General features: G+C 36.0%; 1 protein-coding gene across 9 annotated transcripts in view; it reads left to right on the forward strand.

Annotated features, from left to right (window-relative positions):
* C9orf72 (C9orf72-SMCR8 complex subunit) overlaps positions 1 to 20,174 on the forward strand; it is a 28,431-nt gene extending 8,257 nt beyond the window's left edge. For 7 of the 9 annotated variants that reach the window (XM_047830844.1, XM_047830838.1, XM_047830837.1 and 4 more), the window contains 8 exons: positions 4,368 to 4,463; positions 5,174 to 5,238; positions 7,391 to 7,463; positions 9,476 to 9,592; positions 12,606 to 12,841; positions 16,476 to 16,533; positions 17,647 to 17,756; positions 17,887 to 19,735. In XM_047830844.1, the coding sequence (XP_047686800.1) occupies positions 4,368 to 4,463; positions 5,174 to 5,238; positions 7,391 to 7,463; positions 9,476 to 9,592; positions 12,606 to 12,841; positions 16,476 to 16,533; positions 17,647 to 17,756; positions 17,887 to 18,073 (942 nt within the window). In that variant the 3' untranslated portion in view covers positions 18,074 to 19,735. Of the gene's footprint in view, positions 1 to 4,367; positions 4,464 to 5,173; positions 5,239 to 7,390; positions 7,464 to 9,475; positions 9,593 to 12,605; positions 12,842 to 16,475; positions 16,534 to 17,646; positions 17,757 to 17,886; positions 19,736 to 19,756; positions 19,896 to 20,098 lie in introns of those variants that run through there. The other 2 variants (XM_047830847.1, XM_047830846.1) reach the window with 2 other exon arrangements.
* Positions 20,175 to 27,186: the final 7,012 nt, after the last annotated feature.

Below are 27,186 nucleotides of genomic sequence, written 5' to 3' on the forward strand. Positions count from 1 at the left end.
TAAATGCAAACCATTTTAGTGCAGGGCAGAGATGTTCTGAAGGGGAATCTCTAATGGAGAAAGGGCTCTTTGCTTTTACTCCCATTGCTGCTGGCTGGCCACCCTCAGTGTTCCTTCTGTTTGAACTCTAGTCTGTGGCTGGGTTGTCCTTACTGTGGTTTTCCTTAGCATACCTAAGACATAATAGTACTTTGAACAGTAACTTTTCTAAAAATTGGAATATGCAGGGACTTAAACCAGGAAAATACAAAACCCTGTAGAATGACCTACTTTACAAAATTGTTATGTCTGTACTTTTGTAAATAGCTTCCCAGGCCAGAGGAGAGGTAATCCTGGGGAAAGATCTGACACTTAGAAGATGTTTCCGTTTACCCAGAAAAGCCTGGCCTTTACTTACTGGTAATGAGCAGGGTGCCAAGTACTGGGGGGACTTTTACCAACCTGTAGATGTACCTGCTAGTTATGGAGTAGTTAGTAGGGTTTCCTCAAGATAAAGATATTTAGGACCCAGTAAAATTCTACTTTTCCTGGGATTTTTTTTTTCAAACTAGAAACCTATACTTAAGAAATTTACCACTGTTAATTTTTAAGTTTTGTTTCTTTTTTTTTAAAGTTTATTTGTTTATAAATTTGTTTATTTATCTGCACTTTTGTTACATGCAAACACAAGTAGGGGAGGGGCAGAGATGGAGAGAGAAAGAATCCCAAGCAGGCTCCACAGTGTCAGCACAGAGCCCTATGGGGGGCTTGATCCCATGCACCAAGATCATGACCTGAGCTGAGATCCAAGTCGGATCTGAGTTGAAGTCAACCGAGTCACCCAGGTGCCCCAGTTTTATTTCTCTCTTAAGGGCTCTTCTTGAAAATGTTATTGTGTCCCTTCTGTGTATTTGGACCAACAGAAGGTTTTTAAAGGGGAAACATTCTTCTGCTGAGAAGTTCAAGTTAGAGAAGTCAAAGGAGGAAAAGAAACTTGAGGCATTTACTTTAGAGTCTCTTCTGTGTTCAGGCTCGTAGAATTTTTTTTGTTAAGCTGTGATGAAGATATCCATTCACTTAGGATAAATATCTGAGATACGGTTTATGGCACTATATATATGCCTACACCGAAGGGAAAGTATTTTCCTACAGTTTTCCTTTCTGAAAAGAAGCTGCTTGATAACTGAATCCCTGTGAATCTCCCATCATGTGCTTAAAATGACTTTATTTTGAACAAATAAATACTATTTGGGGATGACACATGAGTCTGGAATCAATCACTGACTTCATTCAGTGCAAGTTTTGGATACTTATAGCTATCATCTGATAAAAATCACTTTATGAGGAAATCCCTTTATAGCTTGTCATTATTCTTGTTGAATTGCCTGTGTTGATTGTAATTGTAAACAAGAATTTTAAAAATTCTTTTAAAAAACAGAAACAGTGAGTGGTTATGTTTGGAGGCTACTACAGGATGGATTCTTTTTTTTTTTTTAATAAAACCTATATCTTGCAAGGAGGCTTAGGACTTAGCATAAAATTCCCACAGACAGCATCACATTTAAAGCCCAAGTTTCTGAAAAACTGGCTATAGTCACTCAAAAAATGACTCTTGGAATGACTGAGATTTAAAGACACATTTGAAAAGTTTGAGTAAGATAGTTTCATGAGATGTGAGTGAGCTGTTAGATTGATCTTATTTATGTGTTTTGAAAACATATTTAGCTAAAATTTAACGGACATGTGACAATTTATCTACCTCTCTAAAAGTTTACATATTCAGGATGGTCCAGAAATTTGGGGGCAGGGGTGATGGTAATGAATAAATGAGAGATCATCCATTTGAGACACTCTGCGTTTGTGATGTTCTATATTGAACTTGGAATTTCACTCTAGAAACTGCAGATTTCAAAATTGCATTTTTGATAAATAATTCAAATTTTATCTTGAATTCTAAAGGAAACTTGTCTGTTTTATTGATTGTTAACATATATGTGATGATTTCAGTTTGCATTTGAGTACTAAACCTTATTGTGAATGTAGACGTTGAGTGTTGAGTTATTTGCTATTTCTAAGCCTTTTTGTGCTTGTTTTTCCTCATTTTTTTTTAATGTTTATTTATTTTTGAGACAGAGACAGAGCATGAGCAGGGGAGGGGCAGAGATAGAGAGGGAGACACAGAATCTGAAACAGGCTCCAGGCTCTGAGATGTCAGCACAGAGCCCGACGCAGGGCTCAAATCCACAAACTGTGAGATCATGACCTGAGCCGAAGTCAGATGCTTAACCAACTGAGCCGCCCAGGCTCCAAGTTTTTCCTCATTTTTAAATATAAAATGCATCAATGACCTTTAATTAACAAGAATTTTTATATCTCAAATAAATATCAAAGGAAATCCTTTCTAAATTTGGCATGGCAATTTAATTATAACATGTAACAGTAAATGATAAGCCAATGATTCCACTCTGACTAAAGAAAGTCATTCCCAGAAGAATGAAAATGAGTTTATTTATTTTTTCCTATCAAGCAAATCTTTTATTAATTTATCAATTTCTTATAAACTATTTTACTTTTATTTTTTAAATTGTGGTAAAGGACCCTCCCCTGCTAATGCTCTGTCTCTCTCTCAAAAATAAATAAACCTTAAAAAAAAAAGTTTAAAAAAAAAGTGGGGGGGGTGCCTGGGTGACTCAGTCATTTAAGCATCCGACTTTGGCTCAGGTCATGATTTCTTGGTCTGTGCATTTGAGCCCCACGTTGGGCTCTGTGCCGACAGCTCAGAGCCTGGAGCCTGCATTGGCTTCTCTGTCTTCCTCTCTCTCTGACCCTCCCCTGCTCATGTTCTGTCTCTGTCTCTGTCTCTCTCTCAAAAATAAATAAACATTAAAAAAAGTTTAAAAAAATAAATTGTGGAAAAGGACACTTAACATGAAATCTATCCTCAACAAAACTTGAAGTGTATTGTGTAATATTGCTAACTACATGTACATTATCATACAGCAGATCTCTACAGCTTCTTCATCTTGTATGACTGAAACCATATACCCATTGAACAGTAACCTCCCATTTTTCCTTCCCTCCAGCCTCTAGCAACCACCGTTCTTCTTTTGACTTCTGTGGGTTTGACTACTTAGATACCTCATATAAATGGAATATTGCACTATTTGTTCTTCTGTGACTGGCATATTTCATTTAGCATAGTGTCCTCAAGATTTATCCATGTTGCGTATGACAGCATTTCCTTCTTTTTAAGGTCCGTTGTATGTATACACCAAATTTTCTTCATGCGTGCTCCCATAGATGGACATTTAGGTTGTTTCCATACCTGGGGTATTATGAATAATGCTGCATTGAACACGGAAGTACAAATATCTCTTTGAGAGCCTGTCTCTAATTCTTTTGGATAAATATACAGAAGTAGGATTTCTGGATTATATGCTAGTTCTATTTTTAATTTTTTGAAGAACCGCCAGAGTATTTTGGATAGTCGCTGCACCATTTTATATTTCTTCCAACAGTGCACAGGGATCCAATTTCTCCATATCGTCACCAATACTTGTTATTTTCTGGGTTTTCTTTTTGTTTTTGTTTTATATTGGCCATCCTAACAGGTATGAGGTGATATCTCAGTAATTGTGATTTGCATTTTCCCAATGGTGAGTGATGAAAATCAGTTTTAAAATAGTACGTACATCTTTTAGAAATGCTTTGAAATGGTAGACATGTTTGGGGCTGTGTTCTAACAAGCTATTGAGTGTTTCTATCAAAGGGTGTCATTCTTGGTTTCGGTTCTTAATATTTTATTGTCCTGTTGGTCCTCTACAGGTTTTCCCCGCTATCCAAAAGTAGAGTGTTCCTATAGAATATTTCATACACATAGAACATTTCATACACTGAAATGGCCATAAAGTGAGGAAGCAATTACCATTAATTTACATGGAAAAGTTCTTGGGCATTCCCAGACCCAAAACATAACCCGTCTTACACATCTCAGATACCTTAGAACACACCCTGCTAAGAAATGCACAAAATAAATCGAGACAAAGCACAGATGCTCACCACCATCCAAAGCTAAGGTGGCTTGATGCTGAGATGCCTAGGATAGTTCCTGGGGAAGGAGCTTGGCAGGGCCTCTCCTGCGCTCAGGCTATGTGCTGCCTCTTAGAGGGGTTCATTGCAAAACAGGTGCTCAACCCCTTTTAGCTTTTCACCTTTTTTTTGGTGAAAGCAAAAATCCTCTTTGGATTCCTTTTGGTTACTGAAAACAGGTACTAATGTAGGTCTTTGATAAAAGCAAAATGGTGTAACTCGAACTTTGGAAAAGCAGGGGATACCTTCATTGTGTAATTTTTTTTTTTTTTCTGCTTCATTTTGCTTTTTTTGTACAGGGTCAGAGTATTATTCCAATGCTTACTGGCGAAGTAATTCCTGTAATGGAGCTGCTTTCATCTATGAAATCACACAGTGTTCCTGAAGAAATAGATGTAAGCCATGACTTGTATTATTAAATAAGAACAATGGTACCACCTCTTATCAATTCCCTTGAGTTCTATTACTATTATGTATATTAGTAGCATTCTAATTTTACTAGTGTGCATTTTTTGTCATACATGCTATTCCTATGAAGTATTAACCACTTTAATAACACACACATAAAATACTGAGTTTTATGGCCAAAAAGAGGCTTTTTTGGTCAGTGACAGTTGTGACAGAATTACACCTATTTAGTTTAGAAGTAGGAGAATTCCAGACCTTAAAGAAGCAGTCAGTATTTAATGCAGTACTTTTGGTAACAAAGCAGTGTACAAGTCAGTGGTGATAAACACAAGTTTACTTATATTCCATAATCTAGTTTCTTAATCACATGTTGACATTTTGAATCACACGGTAAGAGTGCATAGAGAAATCTTTAGGAAACTTTTCCGGTTTCTTTCTGACTGTGTCATTAAGAATCGTCTCCTGATTCTGACAGCAAAGAATAGGAAGTTGTTCTCATAAAAATTGTTGTTTAACCTGCCTGACAAGTTTTCACATTTGTTCTCCTGAAAGTTTATAGAAGCACAGAGATGGCTTTATTAGGATTCTTGATGCTTAGAAATGAGGGCAATGTGTTCTGTTGAACCGAGACTTGAGAGTGTTATTTCACTGCCATATTATAACCAGAATAACTTCTTTTTTTTGTGGTACATTTTAGATAGCTGATACAGTTCTCAATGATGATGACATTGGTGACAGTTGTCATGAAGGCTTCCTTCTCAAGTAAGAATTTTGTTTCCTTTATAAAAGGTGGATAAAGCACATAGAAATCTTATGCTCAACAATGACATGATTTGGAAGGAAGAAAGTAATAGAATAGCTACCCAAACTATTCTAGGAACATTGTTTCATATTTGAACTATTATTTAGCTTTGTGTTATTTTTTAATTTGTTACATGTCTGTGACATATTTGATGTTACTCTTTTTAATACTGAAAGAAGCCGAGTTTCCATAGTGCCCAGACAGAAAATCTTGTTGGTTCTGGTTTCTTGTTTTACTTCTCATTAAATCTGAAACTAAGAACAAAAGGGATTCTTAGACCCATTTCTAATGTTGGTGGGGTTCCTCACACCAACAAACAATGCTTTAGATACCAAGTGGGTCCTACGATTTAATTCATTTCTGGCACTTTCTGCCTAGAGATAATGTCAGATTCCCCAGATTAAGGGTTCAATCCCACAAGACTGTGTCCCACCTACCCTCCAGACACTAGTCACAAGCCCAAGGTTTCACCTGTGCTTCTGACTGGCTGGATATTAGAGATCCCAACCACCCATCCTTGGACTTCAGACATCAGTAACAAGTCCAGGATGTTACCTGTTCTTCTCACCAACTGGCTATAGATCCTATGACTCCCTCCTTGTGTTCCATTAATTTACTGGAACAGCTCACAGAACTCAGAGAAACATTTTATTTACTGGATTACTGGTTTATTGTAAAGGATAGAATATAACATACAGATGAACATCTATATGGAAGAGATGCATAGGATAAGGTTTGGGGAAAGGGTGAAGAGCTTCCATACCATCTCTGAGCACACATGTCTCCCCAGATCTCCACGTGTTCACCAACCCAGAAGCTCTCCAAATCCCTTCCTTTTGGGTTTTCATGGAGGCTTTGTTACATAGACATGGTTGATCAAATCATTGGCCGTTGGTGATAACTTCCATCCCCTCTCCCCTACCCAGAAGTCAGCTGGAGGGACTGAAAGTTCTAATCTTTAGTGGTTGGCTCCATTGGCAATCAGCCCCCATCCTTAGATGTTTTCCAAAAGTCGCTCATTAACATAACAAAAGGCATCTTTATCTTTTCCTGCACTTAGGAAATTCTAAGTGTTATGGGAGCTGTGAGCCAGGAAATGTGGATAAAAAACAAATACGTTATTTCTTAAAATCACAGTATCACAGAACCCTTACAAATTGAATTGCATTGTGGATGCACTTAAGTTATTTAGGCCTAGAAAAGAAAATTATTTGTTATTTTTACTTATCCTTTCCATCTTATAGTAGATTTTAGTACTTAAGAGTGTGGGCTCTAAAACCAGACTTCCTGGGTTATTGCTGTGTGTAAACTGGGGCAAGATACCTGAAGCCTCTGTGCCCCCATCTCCTCATCTGTAAAATGGGAATAATAGTAGTACCTACTTAATAGGATTGTTGTAAGAATTGAGTGAGATAAATCATACCAAGCCCTTAAAACAGCACCTGGAACGTATAAGCATGTAACAGCTAATAGCTAACATTTTCTACTTCTGTCTCTTCTAAGGAAAATGTTAATGACTGTTAATGACAGTAATATCAGCCAACATTTATCCCTCTACTAAGTGCGCTCTCTGCACTTAGAATCTCATCTTCTACCTCAGTGATTCTTTATGATTGCAGATTATTGTGAAGTTTTATTTTGTTTTTGATGAGAAGTGACAGGATAAAGTATTTGCTTTTATGTCCATAGTCTTTTCCTTTAGGTTCATGATGGAAACTCAGAGGTGTGAGTGTTTTGAACCCGGAAGCTTTACGTAGTATGAATCAGAAGGACTTTAGTCCCCCTTCCACTCACTGTCAGCTGTTCATATCCTTGTTTTTAATCCCATTTGACTTTAAGTAAATCACTTAACCTCTCAACACCTCAGTTTCTTTCATTATAAAACGGTGATATTTTACTAACTGGGTTTTAAGTTCAAATGGGAGGATCTGTGTGAAAGGCCTGTGGAAAAAAGGTAAAGTACCGTGGAAATAAAAGGTGGCATTTTACTTACAGTTTGTCATTCATCATGTAAAGCTAGTCTGTTACTTGAAGTTCGCATGCCCCTTTTTTGTTTAGTTTGTGAAATTGCTTTACAGCCAATGTTTTTCATCTTTTTTCTCCACCTTGCAGTGCCATTAGCTCACACCTGCAGACCTGTGGCTGTTCAGTCGTAGTAGGTAGCAGTGCAGAAAAAGTAAATAAGGTAATTTATTTTATAATCCAGCAAATAATCTCACTTCTTAATACTGCTAACATATCATGGATTGTGATTTAAAAGTTAGGTTGTAGTCAAGCAAAATTACTGTGACACCCTGTGCAGAAGTAAGTCGAAGTAAACTGCTTAAATAGGAAATCATTTATCAGTTTCATTTTGATAATTCATTAATAATATTCATAAATATGATACAGTTCTCAGTATTGTATAAATGGTTTTGAGAATTTCATTAAAATAAGGTATTTTAAAAAAATATTTGTCTTCTGGGGGCGCCTGGGTGGCTCAGTCGGTTAAGCATCCGACTTCGGCTCAGGTCATGATCTCACAGTCTGTGAGTTCGAGCCCGCGTCGGGCTCTGTGCTGACAGCTCAGAGCCTGGAGCCTGTTTCGGATTCTGTGTCTCCCTCTCTTTCTGCCCTCCCCTATTCATGCTCTGTCTCTCTCTGTCTCAAAAATAAATAAACGTTAAAAAAAAAAAATTAAAAAAAAAAATTTGTCTTCTATTTTCTGACGTCACTTAATAAGTATGAAGATAACCATGTACTTGTGATCCTAAGTCCAAAGAAATGTTATCTAATTATTCATTTTGATTTCTTATATTATTTTCCTCCTAAATCTGTTTCTTTTAGGGACCTATCACTGTTCAGTGGTCAGTGGAAGTTATGTTTTACTCAGTAACGTCTGTGACCACTTCCTTCAGTGCTCTATGAGTTACTAAAGAATTAATGAAGTTAACTTACTTTTCCAAGTGTTAGGCACTAAACTAAGGGATTTTGTACTTTTCTTCACTGACTGTTAACTAGAAAGAGAGAAATTGCACATATCTATCAGTTTAAGCAAACCTAACTTCTCTTTTTATGTTTTATATAGGAAATATGTTAGCAATAATTATTTCCTTGACAAATATATTTGTAATTTTTTTCTCAAGTTACCTACCCTGTATGCTTGCATGACCCTTAATTTACCAAAATTATATTTTTCCATACATCCATTTGTGAAAGGTTAATGCATCTCTGTTGTTATACTGGTCTAGTGATTTATTATTACATCTGTTACCCCAAGGAGGTAACTTTCCCTCTGTGTCACCCAGACCCTTCAGGGTCACAGAAGGACTTCCCAGTAGCTTTCTGGAAGGAGAGAGGCTCTGTGGTTGGGGCCCTGTGTATTTTAAAACATTTTTTTCATTCCACATCCTCTTCTGGCATGATCACTTCTCTTTTATCTTTTTAATTTGAGAAAACGGATGCCATCACTCTATATTGAAAGCTAGTACTTTAATCTAAAAACTCTGAATATAGTCTGAATTCCAACATACTTACATGGCTTTTTACTTTTCCTAATAGAGGTATAGATCAAATCCTGTTAGAATCCTAGATTTCTAAACCCCAACCAAAGGCTTGCTTATTTTAAATCAAATTTGATAGAATTAATTCTCATTCTGTTGAAGGATTTGGACACTCCTGATATTCATTATAATGAGATTTCATATGTTGAACTGTTCAACCGAAGCCATAATTCTGCCTAATTCAACTGCATTTAGTTTTCTTATCCAAAATTGTTTATTTTCATTTGAAAAATACTTGCTGCTGGGTGGAAATAGAATTAATAATTATATTAAGTCATTAGTTCTTACTGAAATATAAAAGTTCCATGGTCAAAGAGTTGGATAAAGTATGCATATTATATCAATCACCTGGAAAGTCAATATATATTCCAATGCTAAAGGTTTTGAGATACCATACATTTACCACCATTTGCCAAACTTACTTGACCACAGAATTCCTATTTTAGGCAACAACTGTTATGTCCCATGGACTACTCCAGGTGACTAAGGAAAACTTTTTTCTCAGGATGTATTTTATCGACAGTATGGTTGAAGTTTCTTTTCAGATTTCTTTCATAAGCAGACCAGTGGCCTTTTAATTAAATTAAAATTTAATTTATTTATTTAAAAAATTTATTTATTTATTTATTTAATGCTAAAATATTTTCTTTTACAGATAGTGAGAACATTATGCCTTTTTCTGACTCCAGCAGAGAGAAAATGTTCCAGATTATGTGAAGCAGAATCATCATTTAAATACGAGTCAGGGCTCTTTGTACAAGGCCTGCTAAAGGTATACTTTCCATTTGTCACATGTGAAAGCAATTTTTTAAAATCATTTTTGACATTCTGTATAAATACACTGTGAATATTAGCATGTGGTGCATCTCATGTTTGTATGCCAAGGAGCTGACTGTTATGCACAAGTCTGAGCACAGAGTATATATCTTACAGATTTATAATTAGTATGAGTGAAACAGCTTAGAGTATCTTTTTGTGTGTGTGTCTGTTTGGTTTCCTATAACTGCCTGTCTGGCTCCAGGATTATTTGTTTTTTAATATGTGGTTGAATCTGGGGCGCCTGGGTGGCTCAGTCGGATAAGCATCTGACTTCAGCTCAGGTCTTGTTCTCGTGGTTCGTGCGTTCGAGCCCCGCGCGTCGGGCTCTGTGCTGACAGCTCAGAGCCTGGAGTCTGCTTTGGATTCTGTGTCTCCCTCTCTCTCTGCTCCTTCCCAGCTTGCACTCTGTCTCTCTCTCAAAAATAAATAAAACATTAAAAAATATATATGTGGTTGAATCAGATTGCACATCTAAAATAGTTACTTTTTTTCTGAAAAGGATTTGAATTTTTGTGTTAGCATTTTTTATGTACTATATTCATTTATTGAAAAAAAATTTAAAGCTGCTTCCTGTCTTCAAAATTGTGTATAGGATTTGAACAATGCATATATATTTTCACATGTAGGTAGCTTTAAATTATTTTACATTTTTCTTTTATTTATTTTCTTTTTCTTTTTAATTCCAGTATGGTTAACATACAGCATTATATTCGTTTCAGGTGTATAATACAGTGTTCCAGTAATTATGTACATTCAGTGTTCATCGTGATAGGTGTACTCTTAATCCCCATCACCTATTTTACCCATCCTCCCATCCCCTTCTAATAACCATAAGTTTGTTCTCTATAGTTTTTGTTCATTTGTTTTGTTTCTTAAATTCCTCAGACGGGTGAAATCATATGGTACTTGTCTTTCTCTGACTGCTTGAATCTGCTTTTCAAGGAGCAAGGCAGATAAATGTAAATTAGAAATTGTTTTCAATAATTACAGGGAAGACAGTTTATTCATTTTATTGAAACTATCATTGATGTTTCAATTACAGTCAAAAGATGGGAGAAGGTAGATTTCCTAATGGTTATGTGATTCTCATAGCGAATGCTTTCTTGAGGATCTATGCATAGCAAAATGAAACAAAACATATTAAAAGTTGTGGCAAAAATGGGGCGCCTGGGTGGCGCAGTCGGTTAAGCGTCCAACTTTAGCCAGGTCACGATCTCGCGGTCCGTGAGTTCAAGCCCCGTGTCAGGCTCTGGGCTGATGGCTCAGAGCCTGGAACCTGTTTCCGATTCTGTGTCTCCCTCTCTCTCTGCCCCTCCCCCGTTCATGCTCTGTCTCTCTCTGTCCCAAAAATAAATAAACGTTGAAAAAAAAAAATTATAAAAAAAAAAATAAAAAAAAATAAGTTGTGGCAAATAAAAATTATATTCAGCTTTTGCATTTTTAACAGTGTGCATGCTTTGAGCTCAGAATAATACAGAAACTACTTAAGGGATGTAACTATTTCCGATTTGAATTTTACAAGTCTGAAAATTAGAACTTCTTTTTATCAAAAGCATGATAAGGTACTTAGTACTTTTATTTTCTCAGTACCCTCTCATTTAGTTATGTAATTTTATCCCTAAAAGGGACCTATACCAGATGCATAGAGGAAAACTTGAAACTATAATCTAATGAAAAATATTTGTTAAGAGTTTTCCATATAAGTATAAATTGTTAAGCCTTTCAGAAATATTTTAACATTCTTTGTCAAGAGCCTTAAAGATGTTCAAAAATTGGGGTGCCTGGATGGCTTAGTCAGTTGAGTGTCAGACTCTTGATTTCAGCTCAGATCATGATCTTAGGGTTGTGGAATTAAGCCCTGCATCCAGTTCCACACTGAGCATGGATCCTGCTTAAGATTCTCTCTCTGTCTTGGGGCGCCTGGGTGGCTCAGTCAGTTAAGCAACTGACTTCGGCTCAGGTCATGATCTCACGGTTCGTGGGTTCAAGCCCCACATCAGGCTCTGTGCTGACAGCTCGGAGCCTGCTTCAGATTCCATGTCTCCTTCTCTCTCGGCCCCTCCCCCACTTGTGCTCTGTCTCTCTCTCTCTCTCTCAAAAATAAATAAAAAAATGTAAAAAAAAAAAAAAAAAAAGATTCTCTCTCTCTCTCTCTCTCCCCCTCCCTCTCCCCCCTCCCCCACTCAAGTGCATGCACATGTGCAGGCACTCTCCTTCTCTCTTGCTCTCTAAAATAAAAAATAAAAATGTTCAAAGACTTAGCTTACTATCTATATTTCTGGAAATCTTAGGGAAGCAGTTATATAAGAAGAAAGATTTACTTATGAAAGTGTTTGTTATAGCATTATAAGAGTAAAAAATTGAAAGTAGCCTCTATATTGTATTCATAACATATACCAGTGTATCATACACAGATATTTGTTACATGGCAGTTGACTACCCAACTGACAATACTTGGAAAGAAGTACATTTTTTTACTTACAAAAATTATATATTCATTGAGATTTAAAAGAACATTAGGAATAATCAAGAAGAAAATAAAAAGTTACCCATACTCTCATAATCCAATGTATAACCACCATTAACTTTTGGCATCTATCTTTCGGGTCTTTTTTTCTTCTGTATGTATCTTTTACATAGTTCCCTGTCCCTATCCCTGCATATTTTAACCTCCTCTTTCCATAATACGTTATGAATATCTTTCTGTATCAACACAAATTGATAACTTCAGTTGTTCTGCAAATTCATTTTTAGTAGCTAAATAATAAGCCATTTTTTGTTTAAGCAGTTCTCTTTTTGGATGCTTACTTGTTTTCTAGTGTTCACTATTTCAGCCAGTGCTTTAGTGCACACATCACTAAAACTTTGTATACAATGGATCTGTTAAAGCCAGTTTTTCTGGTTAAAAAATAATTCTTCATGTCTTTTGACATATAAGACAATGAATTTTCTTTTCATTATGACAGGATTCAACCGGAAGCTTTGTGCTCCCGTTCCGGCAAGTCATGTACGCTCCCTATCCCACCACACACATAGATGTGGACGTCAACACTGTCAAGCAGATGCCACCATGTCACGAGCATATTTACAATCAGCGCAGGTACATGAGATCTGAGCTGACAGCATTCTGGAGAGCCACTTCAGAAGAAGACATGGCTCAGGATACAATCATCTATACAGATGAAAGCTTCACTCCTGATTTGTACGTAATAATGTTATTGTTAAACGGTATTGTGCAGTTGTATCTTTTATGAGTAAAATCAAGTGTGTATTTGAAAGGAATGAACTATTACTAAGAGAATTATGCTTGAAGAAAAACTTTGTTAGTCATGCCTTTTTTTCTTAAATGTCTGTTTTTCTTAATGTAATTATGTTTTGCATAGAGAGATTAGATTAGTCTTTAAAAGTAAATATTTAAGGGGCACCTGGGTAGCTCAGTGGGTTAAGCGTCCAACTTTGGCTCAGGTCATGATCTGTGCTGACAGCTCGGAGCCTGGAGCCTGCTTCAGATTCTGTGCCTCCCTCTCTCTCTGCCCCTCCCCCTCTCATAGTCTGTCTCTCTCAAAAATAAACAAAAAAAAATTTTAAGTAAATATTTAAGTATTTATTTAACAAATATATATTGAGGCCCTAGGCACCGTAATAGGTGCTAAGGCTGGTAGTGACCAACTGGGGGCACCTTTGTGGCTCAGTCAGTTAAGCATCCAATTCTTGATTTTGGCTCAGGTCATGATCTCACAGTTCATGGGATTGAGCCCTGTTGCATTATGCACTGACAGCACAGAGCCTGCTTGGGATTTTCTCTCTCTGCTTCATCCTGCTCACACTCTCTCTTTCTCTCTCAAAATAAATATTTAAAAAAAATAGTGACCAACCAGATAGCCCCAACCCTTGGCATTGCTTATTAGTCTAGTGTATAAGACTCATTAGAAGGCATTTTAACTTAACTAAAGAAATAATTCTAAGTCTTTTTTTCTTGATATGTGAATATAAAATACAGTAGAACTACAAAAATACATTTACAGAGCATTCTTTTATTTGCATTTCATATTGTGTTACTCATTTTTTACCATAAAGTGTGATCACTAAATAAAAAAAGAGGAAAAGTAGTGATAAAATGTTGAAAGTGGACCTAATGAGAGGAGAAAAAATTATAAATTTGTATTATAAACCCCAAGAAAATACTTAAGTTCTACATCAGGAAAAGAAATGGAGTATAGTATAATGGTTCTCTTTAATCAGTGTAAAGTACCTGGCATATATAATGTGCTCAATATATGTTAACTGTGATAATCCAGTTCTGAGTGTACAAAGCAGCAGTAAAATTGGAGCATGCAACTCTGTCCTGTGTTTCTAAGAAAGATTTTGAGCTGAGACAGGGGACATGTGGAGCACCAGTAGTGACACAGAAGATGGTGACCAAAAGCAGAGAAAAGGAACACCCATGTCCAAGGGATCCCCAGCCTCACGTGTCTCTAAAAGATGGCATCATTAGGACCCATCTTTTCTCAGCTGTGCGTGCACCGATCTTGTTGGTTCCTTAGAAAGTTTTAAGAGAATTGGTTTAGAAAATGAATTGGTCAAGGGGCACGTGGGTGACTCCATCCGTCAAGCGTCCAACTTTTGGTTTTGACCCGGGTCATGATCTCATGGTTTGTGAGATGGAACCCCACATCCGGCTCTGCACTGACAGCACAGAGCCTGCTTGGGATTCTCTCTCTCCCTCTCTTTGTGCCCCAGCCCTGCTCATTCACTCTCTCTTTCAAAATAAATAAAATAAACTTTCAAAAGAAAAAAGAAAGAAAATGAATTGGTCAAAATCAGAATTCCAGGTGATGACTATGTTTTCAAGTATTGGTAATTTTGGTACATGTGTAGTAATTCTCAAAATTAATCTGTGCTTTCAAGCATTTTCTTCTTAACTAAAGTGTTTAATATTTTTTCTGCTTTGTTTTTTTTTTTTTTTTGTTACTTCAGATATCCTTTTTGGGGAATTTAGTGAACTTTAGGATGGATTTACCACCTATATTTATATTTTTATTTTTATTTTTTTAGAGAAAGTGTATGTATGCTTTTAACATTTCTTACTCATTTTAGCCAGTTATGTTTGAATGCTTCACTGATTTGACAGATGTTGATTAGCCATCTAGTCTTATTTTTGTTGGTGATAAAATAAAAAACCATAATGTCATGAATTTTTAAAATTTGTTTACAACTCTAAGTAAATTTTCTGAGCATCAAATGGGCCCAAAATGATATTTTCTACCATTAGATTGTGTATTAACTTTTATATGTTACATATACTGTATTTTTTAGTTTCCTTTAAACAATATTTAATTTTAAGATATTTTTAATTTTAACTTTTTTTTTTTTCAACGTTTATTTATTTTTTTGAGACAAGCTCCGAGCTGTCGGGTCTCGAACTCAGCCCCACTCGGGTCTCGAACTCAGACCATGAGATCATGACCTGAGCCGAAGTTGGAGCTCAACCGACTGAGCCACCCAGGCGCCCCTATTAAAAATAGTTACACTCTTGGGGCGCCTGGGTGGCTCAGTCGGTTAAGCGGCCGACTTCGGCTCGGGTCATGATCTTGTGGTCCGTGAGTTCGAGCCCCGCGTCGGGCTCTGTGCTGACAGCTCAGAGCCTGGAGCCTGTTTCAGATACTGTGTCTCCCTCTCTCTGACCCTCCCCCGTTCATGCTCTGTCTCTCTCTGTCTCAAAAACAAATAAACGTTAAAAAAAAAATTAAAAAAAATAGTTACGCTCTTAAAAATAGTTACACTCACTGCCACTACATGAAAAATCAGTCACTAGAAATATTCTTTTTTAACATTTGCTTCATCTGATTTACTTATTAGTGAGACAATCAGTGAAACAGTATATTCAGAACACTGGACTTAAATAATTTAGCCTTATTCTCTCTCCAAAGCCAGAAAAGGGGTACTGTTACTACCAAATTGGACACCAGTTGGACAGCCAGTGATCACGAAAGGCTGATTTTTTTTTCCTTCTGAATTTCCTTCTTCTGTAATTTGGTATACCCATCTCCTTAACTAGGAAATTTTAGGTACTTTCCTATTTATTTATGCATACACACCTCTTTGCCAGTCTTGTCAGTTCGATGATGATCCCTACTATTTTCAGTTAAAAATTGCTTACCTTATGGTATGTTAGATATACACTATCTCAAGTGTGCACATTATCTCAAGTGTGAGTTAACGTCTTAGTTTCTTACTCCGATCATTACCAAGTAGCTTCTACTTTCCTAAGTAATTCGTTCTTGTTACTTGCCTGATGATAGGTTTGTTGATGCAACTCAGTGGTCAAGATGTTCATTAATCCCATTTGAATGTTTCTTAGTGTTCACCCTTTTACCTTTTTCTTCCTGAACAGCTTATTACAAGTTATTGTAAGGTTAATCTTTTATTTTATTTTGGGTTTTGATGGTAGTAATATGTGTTTATTTTTGTTGCTTTTATTTTTTTTGACATGGCAGGAGTTGGTAATCATATTTATTAATTCTCTGAGGCTCTCAAATTTTTTTTATAAGGTGAGGGTACAAAAATAGATTGATAGGTACTTACATGCCCTTGGGACTGCTTATATCTTTAAGAGAAAAATAATTACATACTGTCTTGACAAACTCCAGTAATATGCAAGTGTATCCTTGAGTTAAAATGAATATGTATTTTATATCTCCAAATATATACATCTAATTTTTATAAATATGTTTATATGTAATATTCCATTTCTAAGAATTAATTTGACTGGAGTGAGGGATTTGGGAAAGTAGCGTTGTATAGACATTTCAACATTTGGACTGTTTTCTTTGTAGGAATATTTTTCAAGATGTCTTACACAGAGACACTCTAGTAAAAGCCTTCCTGGATCAGGTAAATGTTAAACCTAAGATTGTCAAAATGAATAGTATGACATATTATCTTTTTTAATACATACTACATTGAGTGTGCGCATGTGCTCTCTCTCGCTCTCTCTCTCTCTCTCTCTATATATATATATATATATCATCATAGAATTAAGTTACTATCTTTTCGTAGTGTCTCATGTCTTTCCAAAGTGTCTACATGATTTTTCTTTTGAATTGTTAATGGCCATGGGCTGTATATTACAATTAAAAATGCAGTATTCCCCAGTTAAAATAATAAATGTTTTAATTCCAACCACTAACACATAACTCCAGGTGTTTTCTTTTGGGGAGAGGAGAATGGTTTTTATTTGCCTTAATTGGGCCAAAATATCTTTAAAACTTGTATACTTCTACTGAAATAATAACATCTTTATTGTCTTATTCTTTTCAAAAATAATCTGCTTAATTAACATTTGAAGAAAATTATAGATTACATGGGACTTATTTCTTAATATAACAGAGCTGTGTCATATCATTCTGGGGATCAGGCCAGGAACAGGGTCATAGAAGTAGCTTTGAAATAATGAGGTCCTTAAGTTAACTCAAAATTTTGGAACCAGATCTGTGTGGTCTGTGACATATTGCAAAGTTCAGAGATAATTCACAACCATACAATGAATTCCATGCTTCTCAAGCTGAATAAAATCATTCTATCATTACACATGTACCCTCAATACCCCAAGAGTAGAGAGAGAGAAGAAGACCTCAAAACCCTAGCCTATAAGCGTGGCTCAACTTCTGAGAGCTTGGATTTTATTTGGAGATATGGGCAGAAAAAGTTAAGTACACATCAGGATGCAAATTACATCATGATTCTTAATAAAGTAAATAGGGATATATATTTGAGGTAGAATGCAAAATTAGAGTCCATTTTCAAAGATAAAATAGAAAACTTCAGAAAAACATGATCGCCTCTAAATTCAGTACTTCCTGTCTGTTAGGGGCATCAGTAGGAATGGTTGTGGAAAGCTGCTCTAATGTGTGTTAGCTGCCAGACATTGTCAACACTGTGATAGAAATATGCTGTATAAGAAGATTTGGAGCAAATTATTTATTAAAATGTTTGATTTTCCTGTAGGTCTTTCATTTGAAGCCTGGTTTATCTCTCAGGAGTACTTTCTTGGCACAGTTTCTACTCGTCCTTCACAGAAAAGCCTTGACGCTAATAAAGTATATAGAAGATGATACGTAAGTAAAGCTATATGGAATAAAAACCTTTGTGCATTGTGCTTTGTTTTGTTCCTTTTGGATTTTTTCTATATATTTTTATGTATTTATGTATTTATATGCAAAAAGGATTTTTCTTCATTATTTATAGGCAGAAGGGGAAAAAGCCCTTTAAGTCTCTTCGGAACCTGAAGATAGACCTTGATTTAACAGCAGAGGGCGACCTTAACATAATAATGGCTCTAGCTGAGAAAATTAAACCAGGCCTCCACTCATTTATCTTTGGAAGACCTTTCTATACTAGTGTACAAGAACGAGATGTTCTAATGACTTTTTAAATGTGTAACTTATTAAATATATTTTGTCACCATGATGATTGCTGCTGAAATAGCTCAGTGGTGTGGGAAACATCATTCCCTTGGGTCATGTCCCAGACTCCTACTTGGCAATGCAGTTAAAGTTAGTTACACTACACTTGTCACAAGTCTGTCAGGGGACGTCCGGTGCATTGTTACAATGGATGCATCTTTTCCTAGTTGTGCTGTCTTTAGATACAGACTTATGTTTACAGTTAGAGTAAATGTTCCTGCTATCTTTTAAAGATATAATAATAAGATATGAACTTGACCACAACTACTATTTTTGAAACTTACAATTCATGGTTTACATGTATCAAAGTGAAATCTGAGTTACTTTTCACAGATATAATACTAGTTGACTTTTCATCTCTTGGTATTCCTTGGTATGTAAGATTACTGTAATACTTTTATAATCAGCTGAAAATTAGAGCATCTGAATCATTTCAGTTCCACAAAAGGAACTTAGTTGGAACATAGGTTAAGTATTAGAAAGAATGTATTGATCAAGCAGATGTTTAATTCAAATTAATTATTAGATCCTCCTTTGTAGACTGGGTAGTCCTTAGGGTTCAGTCTGTGTAGAAACATCACACGGTATGTGTAGTCCAGATTATGGCAAACCAGTCAGGGTATTTGTGTGTTTCTGTGTGTGTGTGTGTGTGTGTGTGTGTGTGTGTGTGTGTGTGTGTGTTGAGCTCTGTCAAAGACAATAGAGGAAATTGGATTTTATGTTTTAGTAGTTATTGCAAACTATTTAAATTAATTTTTATTATTTTTGAGCCAAATTGAAATGTGTACCTCCTGTGCCTTTTTTTTTTCTTGGAAAATATAATTACTTGGAAGAAGTTCAGATTACACTAGTCAGTCATTTTTATCTTGTTTTCCTCCTGCATAGTCTTACCCTCATTTGACAGTTGTAACTCCAAGATTGTGAAATGCAATGGAGAATATACTAACTACTAAGATTCTTTTACAGGAACAAAGAACAATATCTTGTCCTTTTCCTTCTCAAATTTCTGCCCTTACTTTTGAGGTTATTGCCAGGTCTATTTGCCTCTGCATCATGTGAGGAAAACAGGAGAAACTTTATTGATGTGCTATTTTACTAGGTGCTACTTTGGCAGAACTAAGTGGTCAATTTCTTTTGTTTCCTTGATGTCTTTGGACCATTGTGCTAGCTGTAAACTGATTAATATAATTCTTTGCTAGAACCGTTTTGACATAATAGTATATACAAGCATAAAAATTATTTTTATTTAAAACTGTGGAAGTTACACAAAAGGGAAAAGTATTTATAAGAAAGGGATAAAAGTGACAGAGCCCCTCTGCCATTGCTCACCAAATGGAACCAAAACTAACATGTTATGTTCTGAAAGGTCCTAATTACCTTTCACATCACTAATAAGAAGGGTGTAGACATCTTGATTTTTAGACACAAACCGAATGAGATGACTGGTGCTCTGTGGTGCACTCATGAAAGAATTTACAGATACCACCTTATTGTACCCCTTACTCAGTGCTTCTTATGTGATTGATTATTAAAGAGTGCTGACCGATTATTTTCTTTTGCTGGTTTATTGTACTGTTACATGGAATGCAAGTTGTACAGTGAAGTAAGTTATTAAAGCATGTGTAAACATTGTTATATATCTTTTCTCCTAGGTGGAGAATTTTGAATAAACTGTCTTTGAAATTTTGTGTCCAACATTTATTTGTTCAGAAAAGCAGTATTATGACAATGAAGACTGATTGGTTTCCTGTTTAGCTGACAGTCTGTGTTGTATCTAAATTGTTTTTTTAATTGTTGTCTCTTTTGAAAGAAAATGAATTTGAAGGTTCTATATAATGCTGGAATCTTATGTTGTTTTTATTACTTTTTTAACTTTCTGCTTAACTCCCAGGATTGCATTTTGATTTTTAAAGTCATGTATTAATATTTCAAATGTAAGGTAATGCTTGAGTAATTTTTCTAATCCTTTTCTAAAATGAAGTTATTTCTTCTAGGTGTCCAAAATGAAAACACAAGGAATCTAAATTTTGTAATCTGGATAAAAAGTGAGATTGACAGTTTTACTCCGGGGGGGGGGGGGGGGGAGAAAAAAAAGGATTTGATAAATTTATATTTGATAAATATAATAGTTGAGTTGGAAGTTTCCTTTAAAAGAAGGCTGACTCATTTCTAAGATTCTCAAAGAAAAATCGTCAAGTTCATATAATGCTGTAAAGTAAAAATGAGACAGTAACTCCTATGCTCTATTTCTGTAATGCTGCAGGTTGAGCAGGAGGGTAGTGATGGTTACTCTTAGCAAGCACTGTTTTGGTTTTGAAGTGGAATTGTACAATTGATGTTTCTCCTGTGATCTGCAGGGGGTGGCCTAAAGTACCAGGACCACCCCCAGTTAATACACACTGCCCACTGGACTTTCTCAGTGTATCGTGACAACACTCTAAGGTAGCTATTATTATTTCTACTTTACAAATGAGGAAACATACCTTAAAGAAATATATGCGGCCCATGGTCATCAGCTAGTTAAGTTAGATTTCATCCTAAACAGTACATATTGCCATGCAGCACAGCACCTAATGCAGTTCCTGTGCATTGAAGGGAAGGGAAGGAAGCAAGTACTATGGGCGTCCCAGCCCTCTGCAGTGCCCAACAGTGATTACCTGCTGGGTTGCTTGGCGAAGTTACATAACCTCTCTGAGGATCATTTTTTTTAAAAATATTTGAAATTGAAGGCATGATTGATACCTCATGATTGTTGCAAGAGGATTTAATGAGATTATCTAAGGTGCTTAGGTCACTACCTGACCAGAGCTCCAGTGCTTTCTTATCTAATCTGAAAATCTCTACCTTTTAATTACCTAATTAATCATGTTTTAGAACATTTACATTTAACATGATTTTGATATGGTTTAAGTTAAATCTATCATCTTTGTTTATTTTTTTAATTTTGATCCATTTGTTCTTTGTCTTTTTTTTTCTGTTTTGTGTTATTTTTTATGATTCCTTTTTATCTCTTCTTGGCTTATTGTAACTCTGCTTTTAAGTGATTGCTAGTGTAGTATACTAACCTATATATACACATATATATGGATGTATATAAAGGTCTATACTATACTATACATACATTTTTAACTTCTTTTTTTTATTTTATTTTTTATTATTTAAAATTTACATCCAAATTAGCATATACTACAACAATGATTTCAGGAGTAGATTCCTTAGTGCCCCTTACCCATTTAGCCCATCCCCCTCCCACAACCCCTCTAGTAACCCTCAGTTTGTATTCTGTATTGATGAGTCTCTTATGTTTTGTCCCCTCCCTGTTTTTATATTATTTTTGTTTCCCTTCCCTTATGTTCATCTGTTTTGTCTCTTAAACTCCTCATATGAGTGAAGTCATAGGATTTTTCTCTTTCTCTGACTGACTAATTTCACTTAGCATAATACCCTCCAGTTCCATCCACATAGTTGCAAATGGCAAGATGTCATTCTTTTTGATTGCCGAGTAATACTCCATTGTATATATATACCATAGCTTCTTTATCCATTCATCCATAGATGGGCATTTGGGCTCTTTCCATACTTTGGCTATTGTTGATAGTGCTGCTATAAACATGGGGGTGCATGTGTCCCTTCGAAACAGCACACCAATATCCCTTGGATAAATACTTAGTAGTGCAATTGCTGGGTCATAGGGTAGTTCTCTATTTTTAGTTTTTTGAGGAAGCTCCATACTGTTTTCCAGAGTGGCTGCACCAGCTTGCATTCCCACATCAATGCAAAAGAGATCCTCTTTTTCCACATCCTTGCCAGCATCTTTTGTTGCCTGAGTTGTTGATGTTAGCCATTCTGACAGGTGTAAGGTGGTATCTCATTGTGGTTTTGATTTGTATTTCCCTGATGAGTGATGTTGAGCATTTTCTCATGTGTCAGTTGACCATCTGGATGTCTTTGGAGAAGTGTCTATTCATGTCTTTTGCCCATTTCTTCAGTGGATTATTTGTTTTTTGGGTGTTGAGTTTGATAAGTTCTTTACAGATTTTGGATACTAACCCTTTATCTGATAATGTCATTTACAAATATCGTCTCCCATTCTGTTGGTTGCCTTTTAGTTTTGCTGATTGTTACCTTTGCTGTGCAAAAGCTTTTTATTTTGATGAGGTCCCAGTAGTTCATTTTTGCTTTTGTTTCCCTTGCCTCCGGAGACGTGTTGAGTAAGAAATTGCTGCAGCCAAGATCAGAGACGTTTTTGCCTGCCTTCTCCTCGAGGATTTTGATGGCTTCCTGTCTTACATTGAGGTCTTTCAACCATTTTGAGTTTATTTTTGTGTATGGTGTAAGAAAGTGGTCCAAGTTCATTCTTCTGCATGTCGCTGTCCAGTTTTCCCAACACCACTTGCTGAGGAGACTGTCTTTATTCCATTGGATATCCTTTCCTGCTTTGTCAAAGATTAGTTGGCCATACATTTGTGGGTCCAATTCTGGGTTCTCTATTCTGTTCCATTGATCTGAATGTCTGTACTTGTGCCAGTACCATACTGTCCTGATGATTACAGCTTTGTAGTGTAGCTTGAAGTCTGTGATTGTGATGCCTCCTGCTTTGGTTTTCTTTTTCAAGATCGCTTTGGCTATTCAGAGTCTTTTCTGGTTCCATACAAATTTTAGGATTATTTGTTCTAGCTCTGTGAAGAATGCTAGTGTTATTTTGATAGGGATTGCATTGAGTATGTAGATTGCTTTGGGTAGTATCGACATTTTAACAATATTTGTTCTTCCTATCCAGGAGCATGGAATCTTTTTCCATTTCTTTGTGTCTTCTTCAATTTATTTCATAAGCTTTCTATAGTTTTCAGTGTATAGATTTTTCACCTCTTTGGTTAGATTTATTCCTAGGTATTTTATGGGGTTTTTTTTGTGCAACTGTAAATGGGATTGAATCCTTGATTTCTCTTTCTGTCGCTTCATTGTTGGCGTATAGGAATGCAACCTATTTCTGTGCATTGATTTTATATCCTGCAACTTTGCTGAATTCATGAATCAATTCTAGCAGTTTTTTGGTGGAATCTTTTGGGTTTTAGATAGAGAGTATCATGTCATCTGCAAAGAGTGAAAGTTTGACCTCCTCCTGGCCGATTTGGATGCCTTTTATTTCTTTGTGTTGTCTGATTGCAGAGGCTAAGACGTCCAATACTATGTTGAATAACAGTGGCAAGAGTAGACATCCCTGTGTTGTTCCTGACATTGGGGGAAAGCTCTCAGTTTTTCCCCATTGAGGATGATATTAGAGTTGGGTCATTCATATATGGCTTTTATGATCTCTAAGTATGCTCCTTCTATCCCTACTTTCTTGAGGGTTTTTATCAAGAAAGGATGTTATATTTTGTCAAATGCTTTCTCTACATCTATTAAAAGGACCATATGGTTCTTGTCCTTTCTTTTATTGATGAGATGAATCACGTTAATTGTTTTGTGGATATTGAACCATCCCTGCATCCCAGGTATAAATCCCATTTGGTCCTAGTGAATGATTTTTTTAATGTATTGTTGGATCCTGTTGGCTAATATCCTGTTGAGGATTTTTGCATCCATGTTCATCAGGGAAAATGGTCTATAGTTCTCCTTCTTAGTGGGTTCTCTGTCTGGTTTTGGAATTAAGGTAATGCTGACTTCATAGAAAGAGTTTGGAAGTTTTCCTTCCATTTCTATTTTTTGGGACACCTTCAAGAGAAGAGGTGTTAACTTTTCCTTAAATGTTTGGTAGAATTCCCCTGGAAAGCCATCTGGCCCTGAGTCTTGTTTTTTGGCAGATTTTTGATTACTAATTCAATTTCCTTACTGGTTATGGGTCTGTTCAAATTTTCTATTTCTTCCTGTTTCAGTTTTGGTAGTATATATGTTTCTAGGAATTTGTCCATTTCTTCCAGATTGCTCATTTTATTGGCATATAATTGCTCATAATATTCTCTTATTATTGTTTTTATTTCTGCTGTGTTGGTTGTGATCTCTCCTCTTTCATTTTTTATTTTATTTATTTGGGTCCTTTTTCTTTTTGATCAAACTGGCTAGTGGTTTATCAATTTTGTTAATTCTTTCAAAGAACAAGCTTCTGGTTTCATTGATCTGTTCTACTGTTTTGTTTTGTTTTTTTATAGTGTTGATTTCTGCTTTAATCTTTATTATTTCCTGTCTTTTGCTGGTTTTGGGTTTTATTTGCTGTTGTTTCCCAGCTCCCTAAGGCATAAGGTTAGGTTGTGTATCTGAGATCTTTCTTCCTTCTTTAGGAAGGCCTGGATTGCTATATACTTTCCTCTTATGATTGCCTTTGCTGCGTCCCAGAGGTTTTGGGTTGTGGTGTTATCATTTTCATTGACTTCCCTATACTTTTTAATTTCCTCTTTAACTGCTTGTTTAGCCCATTCATTCTTTAGTAGGATGTTCTTCAGTCTCCAAGTATTTGTTACCTTTCCAAATTTTTTCTTGTGGTTGATTTCGAGTTTCATAGTGTTGTGGTCTGAAAATATACACGGTATGATCTCGATCTTTTTGTACTTACTTAGGATTAATTTGTGTCCCGGTATATGGTCTATTCTGGAGAACGTTCCATGTGTACTGGAGAAGAATGTGTAATCTGCTACTTTACGATGAAATGTTCTGAATATATCTGTTAAGTCCATCAGGTCCAGTGTGTCATTCAAAGCCATTGTTTCCTTGTTGATTTTTTGATTAGATGATCTGTCCATTGTTGTGATTGGGGCGTTGAAGTCTCCTACTATTATGGTATTACTATCGATGAGTTTCTTTATGTTTGTGATTAATTGATTTATGTATTTGGGTGCTACCACATTTGGTGCATAAATGTTTATAATTGTTAGGTCTTCTTGGTAGATAGATCCCTTGATTATGATATAATACCCGTCTGCATCCCTTGATACAGTCTTTACTTTAAAGTCTAGATTGTCTGATATAAGTATGGCTACTCCCGCTTTCTTTTGTTGACCATTAGCATGATAGATGTTCTCCATCCCCTTATTTTCAATCTGAAAGTGTCTTTAGGTCTAAAGTGGGTCTCTTGTAAACAGCATATAGATGGATCTTGTTTTCTTATCCATTCTCCTACCCTATGTCTTTTGATTGGAGCATTGAGTCCATTGACGTTTAGAGTGAGTACTGAAAGATATGAATTTAATGCCATTATGATGTTTATAGAGTTGGAGTTTTGGGTGGTGTTCTCTGATCCTTTCTAATCTTTGTTGCTTTTGGTATTTATTTATTTTTATCCATATATTTTCATCTTTTCTCCCCTCAGAAAGTCCCCCTTAAAATTTCTTGCAGGGCTGGTTTCATGGTCACAAACTCCTTTAATTTTTGTTTGTCTAGGAAACTTTATTTTTCCTATTTTGAATGACAGCCTTGCTGGATAAAAATTCTTGGCTGCATATTTTTCTGATTCAGCACATTGAATATATCCTGCCACTCCTTTCTGACCTGCCAAGTTTCTGTGAATAGGTCTGCTGCAAACCTATCTGTCTTCCCGTGTAGGTTAAGAACTTTTTTTCCCTTGCTGCTTTCATGATTCTCTCCTTGCCTGTGTGTTTTGTGAATTTGACTATAATATGCCTTGTTGATGCTCGGTTTTTCTTGAATCTAATGGGAGTCCACTGTGCTCCCTGGATTTTGATGTCTGTGTCTCTCCCCAGGTTAGGAAAGTTTTCTGCTGTGATTTGCTCACATAACCCTTCTATCCCTATTTCTCTCTCTTCCTCTTCTGGGACCCCTGTGATTCTGATGTTGTTCCTTTTTAATGAGTCACTGATTTCTTTAATTCTTAAATCATGCTCTTTTGCCTTAATCTCCCTCTTTTTTTCTGCTTCATTATTCCCTATAAGTTTGTCCTCTATATCACTGATTTGCTGTTCTGCCTCATCCACCCTTGCCGCTGCTGCATCCGTCCAAGATTACAGCTCAGTTACATTTTTAATTTTTCTATTTTTTACTTCTTTTATCTCTGAAGAAAGGGATTCTAACCTATTTTCAACTCTACCTAGTATTCTTATTATCATAATTCTAAATTCTGGTTCAGACATCATGCTTCTATCTGTGTTGGTTAAGTCCCTGGCTATTGTTTCTTCCTGCTCTTTCCTTTCAGGTGAATTCCTTTGTTTTTTCATTTTGAAGGGAGAAAAGGAATTAATGAGGTAAAAAAATTAAAATTAAATAAAATTAAAATTTTTTAAATATTAAAATTAAAAAATTAAAAACAAACACACACACAAAAGATAATCGAATAAATGATGCTATATCCTAGGTGTGTTTTGGTCTGGGTGTTGAAAGTGGCTTGATAGATGAGAGAAACAGGGAAAAGAAAAAAAGAAATCGTTTAAAAATTTGAAAAAATGAATACACTGAAGTAGACTAAAATGAAATTATGGAAGTAAAATAGAATTTGAAAAAATTTACACAAAAGTAAAAAATATAGTAGAAAAAAATTAAAGAAAAAATATTCTTAATAAAAATTGAAAATAAAAATGACTTTTTCCTCTTTCTGTATTCAAGAAAAAAACAAAACAAAAAAGAGAAAAAAGAAAGAAAATTGAATAGATGGACTGGCTAACAGACTGAAATATGACTGAAATTACTTCGTTTTCCCCTAGAAGTCAAACTATGAAGCACTTTATAGTCCAGAAACTAAGCAGGCTGTGAGACTTGTATTCTTGAAGAGTGAGGCTGGCCCATTTGGGCAGGGCTTAGTGTAACGACTCTGTTCTCCACTGGATGGCGCTGCTTAGCTTACTGGGGTGGATTTTTGTGGCACTTGTAGGTGGGTATACACATAAGTGGAAGTGGTGAAAGTGGTGTCACCCAGCTACCCAGTCTCTAGTATCAGAACTCTGTTCTCCCCAGTCAGCAAACGCACACCTGTCCTTTGTCTTCAGCTTCCATCCACTCCCCACTTTTACACAGTCCGTGACCAAGCCCCATGCAGCACCTCCCTCCTGAGTTTTGTCTCAGATGCAGCTTTTTTTCCCGGTACGTTACTTCTGAGGGACTGCGGCCTTGACCCGTTCCGCCCCTTTGTGGAGGATCT

Source organism: Prionailurus viverrinus, chromosome D4 (assembly GCF_022837055.1).
Source record: "Prionailurus viverrinus isolate Anna chromosome D4, UM_Priviv_1.0, whole genome shotgun sequence".
NCBI classification, from domain to species: Eukaryota; Metazoa; Chordata; class Mammalia; order Carnivora; family Felidae; genus Prionailurus; species Prionailurus viverrinus.